At 39.9% G+C, this 20,081-nt stretch overlaps 1 protein-coding gene across 1 annotated transcript in view; it reads left to right on the forward strand.

Annotated features, from left to right (window-relative positions):
* Positions 1–20,081, forward strand: part of lrba (LPS responsive beige-like anchor protein) — a 672,999-nt gene that overhangs the window by 647,912 nt on the left and 5,006 nt on the right. Inside the window, exons 53-55 of the mRNA XM_033017677.1 lie at positions 5,455–5,556; positions 7,471–7,667; positions 19,257–19,408. Of these exons, the coding sequence (XP_032873568.1) occupies positions 5,455–5,556; positions 7,471–7,667; positions 19,257–19,408 (451 nt within the window). The remainder of the gene's footprint in view (positions 1–5,454; positions 5,557–7,470; positions 7,668–19,256; positions 19,409–20,081) is intronic.

Below are 20,081 nucleotides of genomic sequence, written 5' to 3' on the forward strand. Positions count from 1 at the left end.
CATTTTAAAATTGCACTTAAATTTGAGAAGAAACGTAATTAGCTTTTGATATAATGTTTTGTTTCAAATAGACTAAACTTTACACATTTCCCTATTAATTTAAGAAACAATCTATTTCTCCTATAGTTTTCTTGAATTGTATTGGATTACTTAGCATGCTTTTTGTCAGCTGGGAAACCAAGAGTTATTTTAATTTTTATGCCCTCAAAAAGATGGTTGAGTATGATGAAGTATGACTTCATTTGTTCCTTCAGCATGTAAGTGCATATTCTCACATTCTCAGCACACTCATGCACTTTTCCAGGAGATTATTTATATCGTCTTCGAGCGCTGGTACCAAGCAAGTAAAAATGACAACCTGTGGTGGACTTCTGATTGCTTCGAACTGATCGAGAATCAAGTATTTAATTTCTGTCATTTGTAGATTTCCTAAGTTTGAAAGAGGTTATCAATAAAAGCTTCTGTTTTGTGCAGATGCGTCATTACACAAATGAACTTTGCCCCATTTAAAATTTTGGCCAATGTAAGCATATTGAGATTTGTCATTAGCAAGAGAGGAAGTGAGCCTTTGCAGCTTTTCTGTCATTTCTTTTGAATGGTTTCTGTTACATTGTAGGATAGCTGACACACTGCAGGGTGTTTCCTGTGGAGTGGAGAACTATATATTCAAGACTTTTGTGCAGTGTTATTTTAGTTTTTAATGGGAGCAGAGATTTGAAGATAAAAAAATCCATGCCTTCGCTTGTCGACTTGGATATTGGGCCAGATAAAATGTTTTGGACTCACATTATTATCCTCACCAAAGTTTTAAGCCATGAATTTTGCTACGATTTCTTGGTGGTTGTCAGCTAGCATACTATCAACTCATTAAAAATAAGAGCAACAGCTGGATATATCAAAGCAAGGAAAGGTTTATCTCGTATGCCTTTACATTAAAATCGCAAAACTTGGGAACAGAGCCAACATTTTCATTCTGGACGTCTCAAATGACCTGTGCGGCTACAGTTCTGAGTTCTCTCATGGATGTTGAATGAAAAAAAAACTAAATTCATACCCTAAATTCATTCCTCTTGATGTTGCAAAGTTCTGGTAATACTCAGAAAAGAATCATTGTTTGAAAATATTAACCAGACAAATTTAAAAAATGCACTTAATTCTAAAATCTTGATGTTGTGAATATCGCCGTTAAGAAATGTCAGTTAAATTCCACTTGACTATAAACAAAAATTTGGGCATCTTAATTTTGCCTTTGGTTCTGACAGCTGAGGAAATACTAATGAGGAAGCTACTTGTTGATATTCTCGTGGAGGATGATAACCCAGCCAATGTTGGTAGGTTGGATGCTCTGCCCGCTTGCAGCCAAGTTTACTAGCTGAATACCATTTAAGCCAGGGGATGTTCTTGAGGTGAATGCTGCATCTTTTCAAAGGCTGAGCTGTTAAAGATAATTCTCCTTTCAGAGTCTGATGTAATGGTCAAAAAATATCATTGGAAGGAAAATGCATCATTTGGGCAACGGGTAGCTAAAGGCTTATGCAGAAACAAGGAATTGCAGATGCTGGCTTATGCCAAAGATAGACACAAAGTGCTGGAGTAACTCAGCGGGTCAGGCAGCATCTCTGGAGAAAAAGGATGGGTGATGTTTCGGGTCAGGAACCTTCCTCAGACTGAAAGGTCTGAAAGATCACCCATACTTTTTCTCCAGAGATGTTGCCTGACCCGCTGACTTACTCCAGCACTTTGTGTCTAGATTAGGGCTGATGTTTCATCAGTCAGGTAATTGAGTATAGAAGTGGGAAAATTATGTTACAGTTGTTCAAGACACTAGTGAGACTGTACATGGAGTATTGTGTTCAGCTTTGATCACCCTAATATGGGAAAGATGTCCTTAAACTGGTAAGAATGCATAGATGATCTATGAGGATATTGCCAGGTCTTCAGGGCCTTGGATGTGGGGGGAAATTGAGCAGGGTAGGTCTTCATTCCTTCGGATACTAAGGGGCGATCTTAAAATCATGAGGGGAATAGACAGGGTGAACGAGTATTTTACCCAAAATAGGTAATCATTAACCATAGGGCATAGATTTAAGGTGGGAGGGGTAAGATTTAATAAGAACCTGTAGGGCAACTTTTTTCACACGATGGGTGGTGGGTATATGGAATGAACTGTTAGAGGAAGAAGTTGACCCAATTACAGTAACAATATTTAATAATCATTAAACAGGTACATGGATGGGAGAGGATAAGAGCCAAATGCAGGCAAATGGGACGTGTAAATAGACATCATCGTCAATATGGACGAGTTGGGTAGAAAAGCTTCTTTCTGTGCTGTACAATTGTGACTCTACGACTTTGGTAATATTGTTAGCTAAATGCCACAGGTACTTTTAAGGTAGACAAAAATGCTGGAGAAACTCAGCGGGTGAGGCAGCATCTATGGAGCAAAGGAATAAGTGACGTTTCGGGTCTCGACCCGAAACGTCACCTATTCCTTCGCTCCATAGATGCTGCCTCACCCGCTGAGTTTCTCCAGCATTTTTGTCTACCTTCGATTTTTCCAGCATCTGCAGTTCTTTCTTAAACAGGTACTTTAAAAGTAAATTTACCCATCATTCCAGTGCTTAATTTGTTACAAATGCTGTTCACAATAGATTCATTGATAAGTATAAGATCTTGATTCTGAAAGTAATAATGTCACAGAACAAAGTACTGTACTTGGATTTATGTTGCACCCTTCGCAACCTCCACATAATGTAAGCACTTTACCGCCAACTATGTAGCAATTATTGTAATATCAGAAACATGGCAACCAGTGTACATTGGTTAATGTGCCAAAAATTCCAATGAAATGATGATGATCAGATAACCTCTTCCACTAAATGGTTTGAGAGTTACATTTTGGACGCAGCACAGGGAGAACTTCAGAGAGGGTATACAGGACTTAGATCATTTAGCATTCCCCAATGTGGTATTTCTGCCAATGGAAAAACGCGCAGCACTGCACTTAAGTGTCAACCTAAATTAGTTGCTCAAGTTTTCGAGTTGGACTTGCCTCTTATGTAGATGATTCTGGCTTGGAGTGTACTTGGAGTGTAAAACCTAACTTTTGGTCAGTATATTTTGATCGGTAAATAGAGCAGCTTCATCTCATTTCAAGTATAACAGTTACATGACTAATGTAAAAATATTTTAAATGTATTGGTTACTACAAGAAAATAAAGTTTGAAAGGCGAGAGGAATGTTTTGCGTGGCTAACTCCTTCAGAGAGCTGGTCAGCAAGGGACCGATGGGTTGTACAACCTCCTTCTGTGTTTTATGTTTGATTCGCTCATTCAAGTTGTTTGTGGGTCATTTCCTGATTATAACACCAATGGTAGCCTATTTACTTTTTCTATTGTTATTAAAAAAAGGTCTTAACGTCTATCATTCTGTAACAAACATGATTGCTCCAAGTAGTACCAAGGTCGTTGTCTCAAAGCTAGAGAAGTGCGGGTAAAAGTTTGCACATTTGAGCCACTGCTATTGAACATTAAAATTTATTGTCAGTTGGAAGACTACTAAAATATGCTGCACTCACGTATAGATCAGCATCTGGATGTGTAAGAATTGAAATGACAAATTGATCCTGTTTTTACACAGGGCTAACTATTTCTGACACTGTTAAATATACACTGTGTAGCATGTTTTTTTCCTTGTAACAAGATAAACTATATTCCATCAGCGTTGAGAAAGTACATGCAATTCATACAAAGTTCAAGGTTGTACTAATAAACTTGAGTCTGATCTCCTCCTTCAACGCTCTTTCTTGGTGAGCTTCTTGAAACAGTGTGCCAGTGATTTCAATGAAATTATTTATAATATACTTTCCTTTTCATTGAATTAGAAAAGTATAAAATAGCTTTATATTTGCTTGTGGCCTCTAACCATTAATTATATGTTTTTTTCCCTCTGACCTTTATATAATCAAATTGCCATAAAACCTAAACAAACATAAATGATGGGAAACTTAAATACCAATCTGTGTGTACATTTGATTGTGATGTGGGTAAATGTATAATTTTCAAGGAAGTTGTAAGTCTGCAGATCACTATTTAGAATTATGTTGCGGGTCAGAAATAACTTATTGATATTCAGCTGGAGTAAGATGCAGGTATTTTATTATCCAGTGTAAATAATTCTCAGAACATACTTGTTTTACTTGTGGTTTGCTGCTGCTTTTCTATCCATTTAATGGATGCTAAGGCTGCCCCAAAGAAATGTGCAAGATTTTCCAAGGCAGGCAGCCAGGAATACCAGTAAAAATAGAACATCCCAGCATTATTGAATCCAGCAGCAAGTTTGGATTGTAGCTGGATCCGCAGATCTTTGAATCAGGGAAACGACATCCCACAAACCCCAATATCAACAGCTGGTATTTAATTAGTTATTGACAACATTTCTTATCAAGAACAGCCCATTAATTCTACGTTCTTCCATTTCCAGTATTTGTCCCTCACAGTGGCGTTCACTAAAATCTAATACCATTCAACCAATCTTTCGCACCTGCTCTAGCTAAGAGGTTCATTATTACGCTGTAATACGCTTTGAGCATTGAGCTGCCAAGGATGTGGGGTGGCTCAGTACTGCAAAGTTTTGATAGCAAGGCCTCTGCATGAAAAATCTTAGAATCCTTATGGAAGTATTTTTTCATTTGGTATATTTTTGCCTGAGCTTTGATTGGGCTTATGAATTAACGGGGAATAACACAGCATACTTTTGATATTGAAACATGACGTCTTTAGGAATGCAACAATGTAAACCAAATATATTTTAAGCTTGGGTACACAAAAAAGCTGGAGAAACTCAGCGGGTGCAGCAGCATCTATGGAGCGAAGGAAATAGGCAACGTTTCGGGCCGAAACCCTTCTTCAGATATTTTAAGCTTGGATGCACGAATCATTTGATTGAATTACTTGCTTTCAGCAAGTTACTTTTCCTTTTCTTCTAAAATAAAATACTCATTGTTTGATTTTGGATTTTAAAATGAATGGATTAATTAAATATGGGCACCCATGAACAAATTGACAGTAGATGATTGGCAAAGAGAGAACTTAGTCTCATGAAGCATTATGATGTATTAATGAACTGAGAGGAACAAGAAATATTAAGTATATTTTACCAACGAAGTACACACTTGCCTTGTTATTATGATTCCAACAATTTTGCAGGAGTCATTTCCTGGAGCAACTTAAATAATAACAGAAAAATGCTGAATGTGCACTGCATCTGAGTGGTCAGAATTTAAAATGCAATCTATTATGGCTCTACATTCTCGTAAAGGCAGAGTTAAAACAAAAACGAACTTAATTGAGAATACTGCATTAAATGCTAAATGGTGCCAGTCCATAAGCATCACATCCCACATTATTAAAGTCTGTTATATTAAACTGAATGACTACTAATCTTATTTTTCAGCTGAATACGCTGCTCCTCGGGCTATCCTAACAGGACACGACTTTGAGATTAGCTGTGCCGCAGTATGTGCAGAGCTCGGTCTAGTTATCAGCGGTTCTAAAGGTAGGTATGGGTAGAGAATGTTGAGTACTGAACTGTAATGTTTTATTGCAAAGTGCAACTGTTTATCATATAAGGCGCAGAGAACAAAGAATCTTCCTCCTGAAAGTAAAAATTCCCTGGTTCCTATTTTAATGCAATTTTATCATGCATATCAGCGGATTGGTTATGGAATGGCACGTGACATTTGAAAGGGTAGACGGCAGCCATTGTGGCAATCTAAACTGAGGGAAATATGGGGGTCTGGAGGAAATCTCTGACAAATAACATTATAAATAGATTGGGAGATATACATCAAAATGTAAAAACCTTTCTATATATCATTTTATTACGCATTTATCCAGTTTCAACTATACCGTTCACATTAACCACAGTTTCTAGCGCATTTCACAATCTAGTCATTCTTTGAGTAATTAAGTTTCTCCTGAATTTCCCAAGATACAAACAAGACTCACCAGATAAGCTGGAGATATACTGATGTGGAAAGGATGATTTGCCTTGTGCTCTTTTCTGTAAGGTACACCACCCTCCAGCTAAAGAAATTACCCCTCAATGTCTGGGAGGTGCAGGCAGAAAACAGGAGAATTGGAGCATAACTTAAAGCATAACAATTTGAAGCATAACTTCTCGCTTGGATCGACTAGGCTGAGCACTGTAAATTCTGTACACTTGATCCATGTGGCTATCCAAAAAAGTTATGGCTGGGCAGTCTAGAAATGTCTTGCATGATGGGTCACTCGTAGAATTAGTTGTCCTATGTATTGGCTCAGACAAAAAAAGGGACAATATAGGTTTTAGAAGATGAATCATGTAAATAATACGTCAAGTGAAATGTCAAAGAAGGTAAAACTTAGAAGTCATTTAATACACAGGGCTCAAATTATGCTGGTCCTGTTTTGTGTCACTGAGCAAAAAAATAAAGAAATAGTTGCTCGGTCTGAATGCCCTGATTTGCACTCCTGGATATACCAAATCCCTGCACTGCTTGTGATTTCCTGTGAAAACAGAAACCTTTTTTTAATGAACTCTACCTACTGCTGATTTGCTCCAGAAAATTTTTATTACCTTTTCCCAGAGGTTTTAAAAAATGTTTTTATAAAAGAAATACCAGATGTCTGACCCAAACAAAGTTCTAATTAATTGTGTAACTTTTTCAAAATCTGTCATTGTGTCCAAAAGGATGATCATTAGGTCAGACTTGGAGATTCAACCTGTGGCATGCAGACCAGACCAACACAAGTAGACTCTGGCTATATAGTAACATACATTTGAACGTAACTATCTTGTAAATCAAAGTGTGAGCTGTTCGTATTAGATTTAAAAATATACGGATTAAGTATATGTTCTTTTTGAAAAGACAATTCAAGAGGTGGCATAATTCATATTGGGTTAATATACAGCAATGTGCACAATGGCAGTGGAATCCAAGAGTTAATAGTATATTAACTGGTTAATAGGGCAGTACAATTAGTGCTGCTGCTGCTGCTGCTGTTGCCTTGCAAGTCGAGAACATTGGTTTGATCCTAATCTTGGTTGCTGTTTGTGTGGAGTTTGCACATTCTTCCTGGGACTGTGTGGGACTCCCCTAAGTGCTCCTTTTTCTTCCACACACCAAAGTTGTGCTGGTTACTTAATGCGATACTGCTAATTGCCCCTCAGCGTAAGTAAGTGGCAAACCATAGAGGAATTGATGAGCATGGGAAGGAGAACAAATTGCAAGGGGACAAGGAAATAAGGAGAGTGGAATGTTGCTGATGGGATTGCGGTCAACTGATATGCACTAATGAGCCAATTGGTTGCCTTGTGTTTAGTAATCAATAAGTAATTTGAATGTGCTTTATAGATTGAGATATTGGAGATGTTGGATATATTGCTCTGGAAAATCTCTAAAATGCTTATTTTCTTCTGAATTGATAGAGGGTCCATGCCTAATCCATACAATGAATGGCGACTTGCTGAAGGCCCTTGAGAGCCCCGAAAACTGCTTGCATCCTCGATTAATCCAGTTGTCCTCTGAAGGCCATTGCGTCATTTATTTTGAAAAGGGCCAATTTTGTGTCTTCAGTGCAAATGGAAAGTTGTTGTCCAAGATGGAGACTGAGGATTCGGCAAAGGTAACCAATATTAATTGCTTACGCTTAAGAAAGAACTGCAGATGCTGGAAGAACTCTGAAGAAGGGTTTCGACCAGAAGCGTTACCTATTTCCTTTGCTCCACAGATGCTGCCTCACCCGCTGAGTTTCTCCAGCATTTTTGTCTACCTTTAATTGCTTACGCTAATCCTTTTTGATGCTTTCTTCAGGCAGTATTAAACGCGGAAGAATTTAGATTTGTCCATGGTTGACCAAGATGGATATGAGGCCAGGATGGTGGTTATCACTGAGGTTGGCTTGGCTTTGTTTAATCTAAAGAGCAATGAAACTTGAAATCATGGAACCTCCCATCAATTTTGATAATTTCCAGGACCAAACCAAACTTTAATTCTTCCTTGTACGCCCTCCCTCCTCCCCTAGCACTTGAGAGTCTCTGATGTGTCTATCTTACAGGTGGAACTAGACATACTCAGATATAATAGTGAAGGAGTACAGAGCATTGGATTCAACTAAAGGCAAACTTCAACCAGGCCAATAAGACAGTTTATCCAATGAAGGCATTGATCACAATATGTTTATCAGGATAAATTGCAGGATTAACTGTGTCTGGGTCTTGTCTTTATTTGATTGCAAGGCTATCAAAAACAATTGATGGCCCCACATTAGCATTTGAACTTGTGACTTTAAATTGCTAGGTTAGTAACACCAATACAAAAGTACAGCACCCATTATGCTAGTTATATAACTATATATGGATGCTGTTCACAGACTTCAGTTCAGCCTTCAACACGATAGTCCCCACCAGATTGGCCGAGAAGCTACTGGAATTAGGGCTCAACACCCCCCTGTGTGCCTTGGCCCTGGACTTTCTCACCGCCAGGCCCCAGGTAGTCAAGATGGGAGGGAATACATCAAAGTCCCTCACCCTGAGCACAGGATCGCCCCAGGGTTGCGTCCTCAGCCCCCTATTGTACTCCCTGTACACACATGACTGTGTGGCTAGGTTCAGCTCCAACTCAATAATTAAATTTGCTGATGACACTGTGGTGGTGGTGGGCCTGATCTCAGACAATGATGAGAAGGCCTACCGGGAGGAGGTGGCTGATCTAGCACTCTGGTGCCAGGACAACAGCCTCCTCTTGAACATCAAAAAAACGAAGGAGCTGATCGTGGACTTTAGGAGGGCACATCATCCGAGGACGTACACACCATTGAGGATAAATGGGGATCCTGTGGATAGGGTGAGCTGTTTTAAATATCTGGGAGTCCACATCTTTGAGGATATGACATGGACATCACACGTCGCAGCACTCGTGAGTAAGGCAAGGCAGCGCCTTTACCACCTCAGGCAATTGAGGAAATTCAGAGTGTCTCCGAGGATCCTCCAGTGCTTCTACTCAGCGGCTGTGGAAAGCATCTTGTCCGGAAATATTACCATCTGGTTTGGGAATTGCTCTGCCCAGGACAAGAAGGCTCTGCAGAGAGTAGTGCGTTCGGCTGAACGCACTATGGGAACTTCACTCGCCCCCCTGCAGGAACTATACATCAGGAGGTGCAACTCCAGAGCCAATAAAATCATGGGAGACCCCTTCGACCCCTGCAACGGACTGTTCCAGCTGCTACGGTCAGGCAAACGCCTCCGTTGCCATGCTGTGAGAACGGAGAGGTTGAGAAGGAGTTTCTTCCCAGAGGCCATTCGGACTGTAAACTCCTATCTCACCAGGGACTAACTTTACTGAACGTTTTTCCTTCCGCCCACAATTTTTAATATGTAAAAGAATATGTGATTCTGTTTGTAGTTTGTTTGTTTGTTTGTGTTTTTGCACAAAGTCCGCGAGCATTGCCACTTTTCATTTCACTGCACATCTCGTATGTGTATGTGACGAATAAACTTGACTTGACTTGATAAACTGGGATATAAACTGGAACCAACAGGAGAAAAATCTGCAATGCACTATGTTTTCCTCTTGCCTTATGCAGTAGTCCATTGTTCCTGGTGCAGACTATCTTGGAGTCCGGCAATGAGATGACAAATTATTTAACTTTGATTTAAGAGGGAGGCATATGCAGGCCAGAACAGGTTTCATTCATACACTTTCCTGAAAGTCTTTGATAGTTGGCTAGACCCTGCCTCTGGCTTTGCTCCCTATCGCGGTGTCAAAGTCTTTTATTGTTTCTTTCAGAAACATTTTAACAACAATTGAAAATGGAACTAAACACACACAAAAAAAGTAGAAAATTGGAGCTTTCAAAAGTTGATAGTAGGTTGTTTGCGGGCAAAGGGTGGTCTGGAAAGTGGGATGCTTTTTAAAAGTGTTATAGTGAGAGTTCCGGGTATGCATGTTCCTGTTAGATTGAAGGGCAAGATAGCTTGGAGTAAGGAACCTCGGATGATGAGAGATATTAAGTCTCTGGTCAGGAAAAATGAGTCGTGGGTCAGGTATAGGCAGTTGGGATCAGTACTGCTGAAAACATTCCCACTTTGTTACTTAGTCTGGACAACGTTCCTGACAAATTTAAAAAAGCAAAAATCTTGATCTCTTCAAGTTTGATTCATGTCCTTCTCATATTTGTTAACAAAATGTTGATAATGATGTATAATTGAGGAGTATAGGGCATTGAGGGAAATACTTAAGAAATAAATAAGGAGGGCAAGAAAATGGCATGAGATTGCTCTGGTAGATGATGGTCAGGGGAATCCTAAGAGATTTTATGTATATTAAGGACAAAAGGGTAACTAGAGAGAGAATAGGGCACCTCAGAAACCAAAGTGATTTTCAATTCGTGGAGCCCCGGGAGATAGGCAAAGTCGATGAATATTTATAAGCTGTTTTTACCGTGGAGAAAGACATGAAGACCAGTGAACTTTGGAACGTTAATGGCAATGTCATGAGGACAGTCTGTATTACAGCCGAGGAGGTGCTGGACATCCTAATAAATATGAAGGTAGATAAATCTCCCAAGCCTGATTAGTTATACCCAAAGACACGGTGGGAAGCCAGAAAATAAATTGAAGGAGTCCTGGCTGAGATGCATGATTGATCATTAGACCTAGATAAGCTGCCAGAAGACTGGAGAGTGGCTATTTTCGTGCCTCTATTATGGAGCAAGCACAGGCAAGTGGGACTAGTGTAGCTGGGACATTGTTGGCGAGTTGGGCCGAAGGGCCTGTTTCCACACTGTATCACTCTGACTCTAAGAAGACCTGCAAAGAAAAACCCAGGGCTTCAAAATATAAGGGGCCTCCGGCCACGGGTTTTTTTTTTGTCCCCCAGAGTAAAAAAAAATTCTGAGAAAAAAAAAAATTGGAGCACTGGAAATTTTTTATGGGGAAAAATTGCGACCAATCCGCGCCTGCGCAGTTGGGGGAAGCTGGTGACGCAGTAGCAACGCAAAATGACACTGTCTCTCTGCGGCCTGGACCCCGGCCGCAAGGGTCTTTGAGCTTCGCGCTTGTGATATGCGCTGCGTGTACTTATTTCACATACATTTTTTGTAATCCTGCCATGCCACCCCCCTTTTTGAAAAGCTTCATACGGGCCTGATGTATAATATTTTTGGCACTGTCATAGGCCTTTCTTACATATGCTGTCACAACGCACTGTAGTCTCTAAACAACACCAGTAATTGTCCTTACCCTCCATTTCAGAATAATAGTGTTTTAAGCCGATAACTCGACACTAGCATTGGCAATAAATAAAAAGCGCAGTTTCCAGCCCTTATCTCATTGGCCATGCTTGGCTGCACATCGGTGTCAATCTGGTGGACTCGTTCATCTTCCTCTCGTCGTGCGGATGGGGGATTGGGAGGGGCCTCACAAGTGAAATAGCCTAGGGCCTCTCTTCATCTAAATCCGGCCCTGCCCAGGAACCATAGATGTGTAAACCAAGCATCAGTGGTAGGATGGTTACTGGAGAGGATTCTGAGGGATATTGTATGTATGCCTTTGGAAAGACAAGGGTAGATTAGGGGTAACATTGTGTTGCGTGTGGGATATCATGTCTCATGATTTTAATTGAGTTTTTTGAAGAAGTAACCAAGAAGGTTGATGAGGGCAGGGCCATAGACAGATATCAGCAAGCCATTCAACAAGGTTCCGTGTGATAGGCTGCTCTGGAAGGTTAGAATGCATAGAATCCAATGAGAGCTAGCTAACTGAATACAGAATTGTAAGAAGGAACTGCAGATGCTGATTTACCCCGAAGATAGACACAAAATGCTGGAGTAACTCAGCAGGTCAGGCAGCAAATCTGGAGAAAGGAATAGTTGGCATTTCGAGTCAAGACCCTTCATCAGATGAAGGGTCTCGACCCGAAATGTCACCTATTCCTTTTCTCCAGAGATGCTGCCTGACCCGCTGAGTTACTGCAGCATATTGTTGCTAACTGGATATGGAATTGGATTCATGGTAGGAAGTAAAGCGTAGTGGTGAAAGGGTTTTTACAGAGGCCTGTGACCAGTACTGTGCCTCAGGGATTGGTGCTGGGGAAATTGCTGTTTGTCATTTATATCAACGATTTGCATGAGAATGTACAAGGCAGTAGTAATTTTGCAGAAAGCATTTAAATAGGTGGCATAGTAGAGAGTGAAGATGGTGGTCGAGAATTACAGTAGCATCTTGATCAGCTGGGCAAGTGGGCCAATGGAGTTTAATTTGGATAAGTTTAAGGTTTTGCATTTTGAGAAGTCAAAGCAAGACAGGACTTTCACAACAACAGCAGGGGCCTGGGGAGTATTTAGATAAGAGAGATTTACTTACAGTTCTCTGAAAGTGGCATTGCGGGTAGATAGTGTGATGAAGAAGGCTATTGGCATGTTGGCCTTCATCAGTCTGAAGTATATGAGTTGGGATGGTATATTGCAGTTGTGCAAGACATTGGTTAAGCCACATCAAGTATTTCAGTTTTAGTCATCTTGCTGCAGAAAAGATTAAGCTGGAAAGAGTGCAGAGATTTGTAAGGATGCTGCCAGGGCTTGGGCGAAAGGGAGAGGGCTCGACAGCCTTGGACTTTATTCCTTGGATCTCAGGAGGTTAAGTTGTGATCAGACAAAATCTTGAGGGGAAAAGTTAGGGTGAATGCATAGAGTCTTTTTCCTCGGATAGGTGAATCAAGAACTAGAGTAAGTGTTCCCAACCTGAGGTAAATATACCCAGGGGGTATATTTGTTAATTCTGGATTTGTTAAAAACAGTATTTTAAAATTTCCCCTTTGTCAGTTGCTTTTATTATGGTAGAAGTGTAAATTCAAATTACTGAACAAAACAGGGTGGGGGTAAATTTACTTTTGAAAGTTGCCGGGGAGAACGGGACGAAAAATGTTGGGGTCCCCTGAACTAGCGGTTTGAAGTGAGAGGAGAAAGATTTAATAGGAACCTGAGGGGTAGCTTTTTCACACACAGCATGGTGGATATATGGCATGAGCTGTCAGAGGAAATCATTGAGGCAGGTACAATAGCAACATTTAAAACTTGTTTGGACAAGTACATAGTTAGCAAATGTTTGGAGGCATATAGGACACATGGGACTAGCTTAAATGGGGCATCTTGGTTGGCATGTACAGGATGGCCCGAATGGTCTGTTTTCATCTTGCATGATCTATGACCCTATGAAAATTGTTTCTTAGAAATTTAAAATGAAGACACTGTGAAAATAATTTAAAACATTGCAACACATCCTCCCAGATCTTATCCGTTCCCTAAATTCACCTCTTGCAGTCTTCTTTCACCTCCAATTAGTTTACTGGATACAAGGGACTGAAAGATTTGACCGTGCACACCAGACAGACCTGTGATGAAGCAGACCAGCCTGGGGCAGCAATGTTGCTTGGGCAGTGTATGCTGAGGCCTCTCTCACCATCGAGAATCCACGGACAATGTTGACAGCCTTGCTGGTTGTCAAAAGTGTTTGAACTTTTTAAAATGCAAAAATTATTTAAAATGTTAACAGTTAGGTAAATCAGATTTTAAAAAACTAACATAGTCAAAAACATTAATTAAGTTGAGCACTTATCTACATGAACCATGTTCCACAGAGTTGGTGATTCCATTTCTCTGACAGCCTTCCCCTCACAGAGGGCTGGTTTGTCAGTATATCGCTCTTCTGCTGCTGGACTCGAAGGAGACTAACAGCAGCTTGGCAGTGGGATGCAGCAACTTCTGACCTCCAGCGGTTGTCTCAGACATTTGCATTTCACAGCACTTGTGCAGAAGTCCGAGAGGTACTGAGCCACAAGTGGCTGGCAGGTTGTCGTACCTTTGGGCTGTGATTCAATCCATAGAACACAATAGCAATAATTCAGTTTTGAAAGAGAGGTCTTATGATTTTCCGTGTTACCCCACACTCGCCATTGGGGAAAAAAAAGTGGAATCTGAAAGCAGATTTCCCAGCATTATTGACATAGAATCTGAGTTGTTAGATTCCACAGGATGTCCAGCAGCTGTGGACAGTCAGAAAATTAATGGTGGAGTTCAGTCAGTGACTTCTAAATGCATACAGAAATCCTAAAATGTACTGGCACTTATAATAAATAATGCCTGCAGTTATTTTTGTGTTAAACCTCAGTCCCATGAACAGGTCGTGTGTTGCAAAATTTTTTGAATAGCCTTTTTAAAAAATTATTTTATCTGGTAACTTTTCTTAATATGCAACTTCATTTCAGCGCTCTATTGAATCTAGTTAAAGGCAGATGGTTGGAGGGACATAATTTATTTTCTTTTACCTCCTAAGTAGTGGGGTAAACTATTTTATGATCACGGTTTGTGAAATGAAGAGAAATCCTGTATATCAATTTTATAGCATATTTCCTGTGGTTGTGATATCCCAAGGTGTTTTAGAGCTAATTAGGTACTTCCTCAGTACAGTCAAAATTGTTCTTGGGTGGGCATACTCGCAGAGTATCTTTTATATGCAGCAAAATTGATAAGTGTCAGCATTTGGACCTTACACAGTTCCAAAGAAGCCACATGTAAATTCAGAGAGCAGCTTCTAATAGGGACACAACAGCTTTCTGGGCTCAGTGTTGATTTTTAATAACAAGCCTTTCCAGATGAACAGCCTTCGACCTGAAACATTAGCTCTGTTTTTCTTCACAGCTTGTCTCTTATTATTTCAGATTTTCAGCATCTGCAGCTTTTTAAAACTTTTGAGGCTTTTGGTATTGATGGCTGAGGGAGGAATGTTAGTTTAGTTTAGCTTAGAGATACAGCGTGGAAACGGGCCCTTCGGCCCTCCGAGTCCATGCCAACCAACAATCACCCAACTACTAGTGCTAGCATACACACTACGGACAATTTACAGAAGCCAATTAACCTACAAACGTGCACGGCTTTGGAATGTGAGAGGAAACAGGAGTATCCGGAGAAAACTCATGCTGTCACAGGGAGAACATACAAACTCTGTACAGACAGCACTCCCCCCCCCAGTCAGGATTGAACCCTGGTCTCTGGTGCTATAAGGCAACAACTCTACCATTGCGTTACTGTGCTGTCCCATGCACAAGAATTATCTGCTATTTTTTGCTGGGAATTGCATTTGTTCATCTACATTGACATGGGATTTCGATAAGATTGTTTTTGTTATAAAAGTGACACTATGGCGATGTGTAGCAATAGTCTGAATCAGGATTTGGGCCATAATGTTTGACATTGAGCCAAACTAGTGATTCACCTTGAACTGAATACAGTGTGGTCCTATTGCTTGGACAAGGAATGTCCAAAATGATATAATCAGAGGTTTCTGGGTATATCACAATGCTCTACATTAAGTGAGTAAGCATTGGAAGTATTCTTAGTTTGATATTCATTGTTATTTATTGCTCGGGTTCCCTTTCCTTGGTTGAATACTTTTGATTTGCTCTCTGAGGAAATCTGTATTTTGCCTAAGAACCAAGTCTTCGGAAGGGGAAGATTTGTGCACAAAACAAAATGCTGGAGGCACAGAGGAAATAGTTGCAGCAGGTACAATGGTAACATATTGGACAGGTCCAATATGCCCATTTGGACCGGAACGTGGATAAGAGGAGTGAAATGTAAATTACTATTGATTAAAATATAATGTACTGTAAATTTAATTTGATTTCTCTTTGATTTCTTACAGACTAAGTATATTTAAAATGTTGCAAACTCTGCAAATGTTTCTTTACATAATTGTGTGGGATTCTGCAGTTGTGCCCCGATAAGGGCCCTTTTGGAGTCAGGAGTTGAGAAGCTTCAGGCTTTGGAGGTAAACCTCACATGCTGTGAGGCTGAAAAAAATTGGGTGATTAAAGAGTATTTGAGATAAACAATGATTGCCAAAAGACTGCAAAAATGACATTTTTGGTGGTATTTGAAGTGAAGACAACTCGTGGGGTAATGCAGAACTCTTTTGGGTAATACACTGTGCACAAGAAATTCTTTGAGGTGCCTTTCAGATGTTATGCAAGGAAAACATGCCAGAATGCTGACAACTACAATACTGCCAATCTTCAAGCATAAGACAGGATTCAAATTTACTTTTATCTGACATGGCAAAGAAAGATCACAAGCAAACTTCCTTTCTGCCTGTGAAATATGTACTTTTTCACCAAGGATTTACTGTTGTTTAAATCTAAGGTTTTGTCCTAAATTCTCAACCTTTCTTGCATTTACATCAACCAAACATTTACACCATTAGTTGCTTTATAGTAAGCGAAAGTATCATTGTTGAAATCAATCCTTACGTTATTATTTTTTCCCTTTTCGTACTTCTATTTCCTTTGTGTCCTTCTTTTATTTTTAATTCCCGATTGGTTCTTTCAACGAAACATTCCTGTGTAGCAATAAACTACTTCCTGTGACATTCAAAAGGTAAACAGCCAATAAAATAAGGAAACGATACAATCGTGCTGCTATTTTGACCAAATGTTCTGTTTCCCAGCTGTTTTTTATTCAGTTTATGATAGCATAACATTGCCCTATTTTGTTCAGTCCATTCGTTTCTGTAGAAGGTGCAGTTTTAAGTAGTGTTGTTTTCATCCAGACATACATTTTAAGAACACTCGTCCAATTCATACTATTAAATCCAGGATCTCTGGCTATTGGAAATGAGTGGTTCCTAGGTGCACATGTGGACATTGTTTCTTCTTGAGGCATCCATATTTTATCTGGTGCTCAAGGTTTTTTGCATGATGGGTAAAGCTCACTATTTACATCAAAAGAAAAATTAGTTATTTTTTCTCGAGATACTGCTTATAATTCTGTGTTATTGTCTTTGTTCTTGTAAACTTTAGTTAATAATGAAATATTTATTCAGCTTCATTCATTCCAAGCAAAGAGGATTACTATATTCTTTTTGCTTTCATGTAGTATTAATAATGTAAATTGTCGTTTTCATGGAAATGTTCTTTATGTGAAATATATTTATAAAGGCATTTATCTGACATGGGTGGAGAGCTAGTTTTACGTTCAGAAACATTTTTAAATATTTTTTATAACTAACGCAATTCACCGTGGCAATATGTCCTTGTGAGATTTGTGATTCATATTCCTGGTTTCTCCAATTCTTGTCAAATTGTGCCCAAAATCAAAATGCTACTGTCTTGCTAAAACTTCCACAGGGTGAATCTCAAAGGAGGAGGTTGTCAGTGGAAGAAATAAATAGCATTTGTTCTGATCTTTTGCATTTATTCCTATTGTGTAATATTTTGGATTCGGTAACCTTGCCAAAATCCAGTGCTCTGATCTAAACATATATCTGAGCAATTGTCAATATTTTGAAATACTTGGCCCACAAATAGCTTTCAGGAGTTTGTACAATGGAACTATGTCAACTGGAATATGATTTGAGAATAACAAATGGACTCATATTTGACACAAGACTTTCACGTAAAGGTGAATGTGTTCAACATTATGGGAACATTGTCACACCACTGTTAGATTTCTAGTAACAGCAGTTATAGTGTGGGTTCAATGAACAGACCCCTTTTTTAAAAAAAAATTGAAGATTTATATACCAAATAACTTTCTTCATGACCTGCCAATATCCAGGTTTATATCATAACTGTACACAGGGAAGGCAGATGTTTAGAATTACAACACCCAACTATTCAAGATAAAATCTGATGATCAGTCTGAAATGAGATAGAATAAAATAGAATAGAATAGAATACAATTTATTGTCATTCAAACGTAGGTTTGAACGAAATATCATTTCTACAGTTTACACACAATCCAAGACCCACACTTAACACAGTTTTACATAAACATCCATCACAGTGAGTCTCCAACATCTCCTCACTGTGATGGAAGGCAAAGTCTTTATCTCTTCCCTTTGTTCCTTCTCCCGCGGTTCAGCAGTCCAACTGCAGTGTCGAGGCGAACTGGGGCTCCGATGTTAAAGCCCCCGGCGGGCGATGGTAAGTCCTGAGGCCGTTTAAGCCACGCCGGGCGATGTTAGGCCCCGGCTCCATGTCCTTAAACCCGCGATTCCAGCGGGAGAAGTCGCCGTTGCGGAGCTCGGAAAAGCGGTCTCCCACCAGGGACCTGCGAGCTCCCGATGTTCCCGTCCACCGGGTCTGCGGCCGGTGCCTCCGAACTCCAAAAGTCGGGTCGCAGCCGCACGCCACCACAGCTCTTCCCGCTCCGAAGTTGGCCAGCTCCGCGATGTCCGTTCCGCAGGCTCTGCAACTGGAGCCCCCAGGTTAGTCCCGGCCGGAGGTCGCCGCCGGCTCCACGATGTTAGGCCCAACGACATCCGAGACCCGACAGGGAATAGTCGGGTCCCCGCACAGGGAAGAGATTCAAACGGTTTCCCCACAGCCCCCCCACCACCCCCCACATATACACAGCTAAAATAAAATACAAACTAACTCAAAGACATACATTTAACAACACAAAAATAAAAAAAGACAGACGACTGTAGTCGAGCCGCTGCCGTTAGGTGCCGCCACTAACTCAGATGCCGACCAATTATTAAATAAACATGTTTGCTATATTAGGGCTAATTTTTATTTTTTTTAACAATGTATATGATGCTTGGTGAATAAATGTATTCATAACTTGGTAGAGTTGTGAAAACCTCTAGCCTCAAAACTTTCAGCAATTCTGGAAAATCAACAGAAGCACTTGGTGTGTAAAGCTGCGGTTAGTCTCCAGGTGGCGATTAAATTCATTGCACTTTCTACATTTGCTAAACAATATAAAAGTGTCATTCTGTTAGCAAATGTGACATTAGCCAATGTGATTGTGTTGTAATATCATGGAAATAACTCAGGCAGCAGTGTCATTTGTCAAGAAACACAGGAATTGACCAAAGAACGTTTTCATCTCAGCTATTTGTAATGTACATGCCTTTGATTTGTTGGCCAGTAGAAAGCAAAATGACACATTTTCTTAAAATAAGTGTAAGTTGTAAGATGAGGATAGTGTGCTTAATGATTTACAGTTGTGACAAACTGACATACTAGGAAAAATAAAACTGTCAGGTTTCTGTTAGAAGTGAGAACATTATGTCCTTGGAGAAAGCCCTGGGTGATACTGTTAATATACAAGCTTGTTTAAAAATACCAGCTGTTGAGATGCAGCCAAAGACAGCAGATGACTAAGTGGATATGTGCTGAGAGCTATTTTGTAATGTGTGCCGTTCTTCTCCAGGCTATGCTACTGAGTCGTGATGGCCAATACCTCATCACTGGAGGAGATAGTGGCATAGTGGCAGTGTGGCAGGTCTGGGACTTCAAACAGCTGATGACCTACCCGGGGTGTGATGCTGGTATTAGGTCCATGGCCATGTCCCATGATCAAAGGTAAGACATTTTAAAGAGGCTACTTGAATAAGCACCACCTGCTTCTATGTAGGCTGGGCTAAAAATTGTCAATCAAAAGTTAAATATGCTGTAACATATGTGCTTGTGAAGTGAGAAACAGACAAAATAATACCGTTTAGAATGTAGACAGAGGCTCCCTGTCTCCTAATGTTCAAATGATTCAGATTTAACTTTCGAAAGAACATGCTTAATTCAGTCAGAGTCTGGGGTATTGTGTGGAAAGTAGCAGATTCTATTATGGTTTTTGCTTTGCAGGTAAAGTATCTTATGCCCTCGTATAGCAAGCTTAATTTCATAAAAGTTACAGTACAAATAAATGTGAATATTCATTTGACAATATAATTTGATACATAGTAGACTGAATTCAATAAAGGATAAACTGTTGACATTCAGAAACTTGAATTCTGAGTAGATTAAATAATTTAAAACCCATCATGCACAGCAGACTAGGTATCGTGACGAACTGAATCAAATTTGATTTTAATATGTTTGGAATTCACCGTTGCAATGATTTCTTAGCAAGATTTCTTAACCTTTGCACTGAAACTTCACTGATAAGAAATACTAAACAACAGAGTATTTTCAAGAGAAGAGCTGAAACCTTCCAATGCAAAGCAATCAGTGGTAGTTTAACTAATCAGGTTAAAGGATT

The sequence above is a fragment of the Amblyraja radiata genome, chromosome 1 (genome assembly GCF_010909765.2).
Source record: "Amblyraja radiata isolate CabotCenter1 chromosome 1, sAmbRad1.1.pri, whole genome shotgun sequence".
NCBI classification, from domain to species: Eukaryota; Metazoa; Chordata; class Chondrichthyes; order Rajiformes; family Rajidae; genus Amblyraja; species Amblyraja radiata.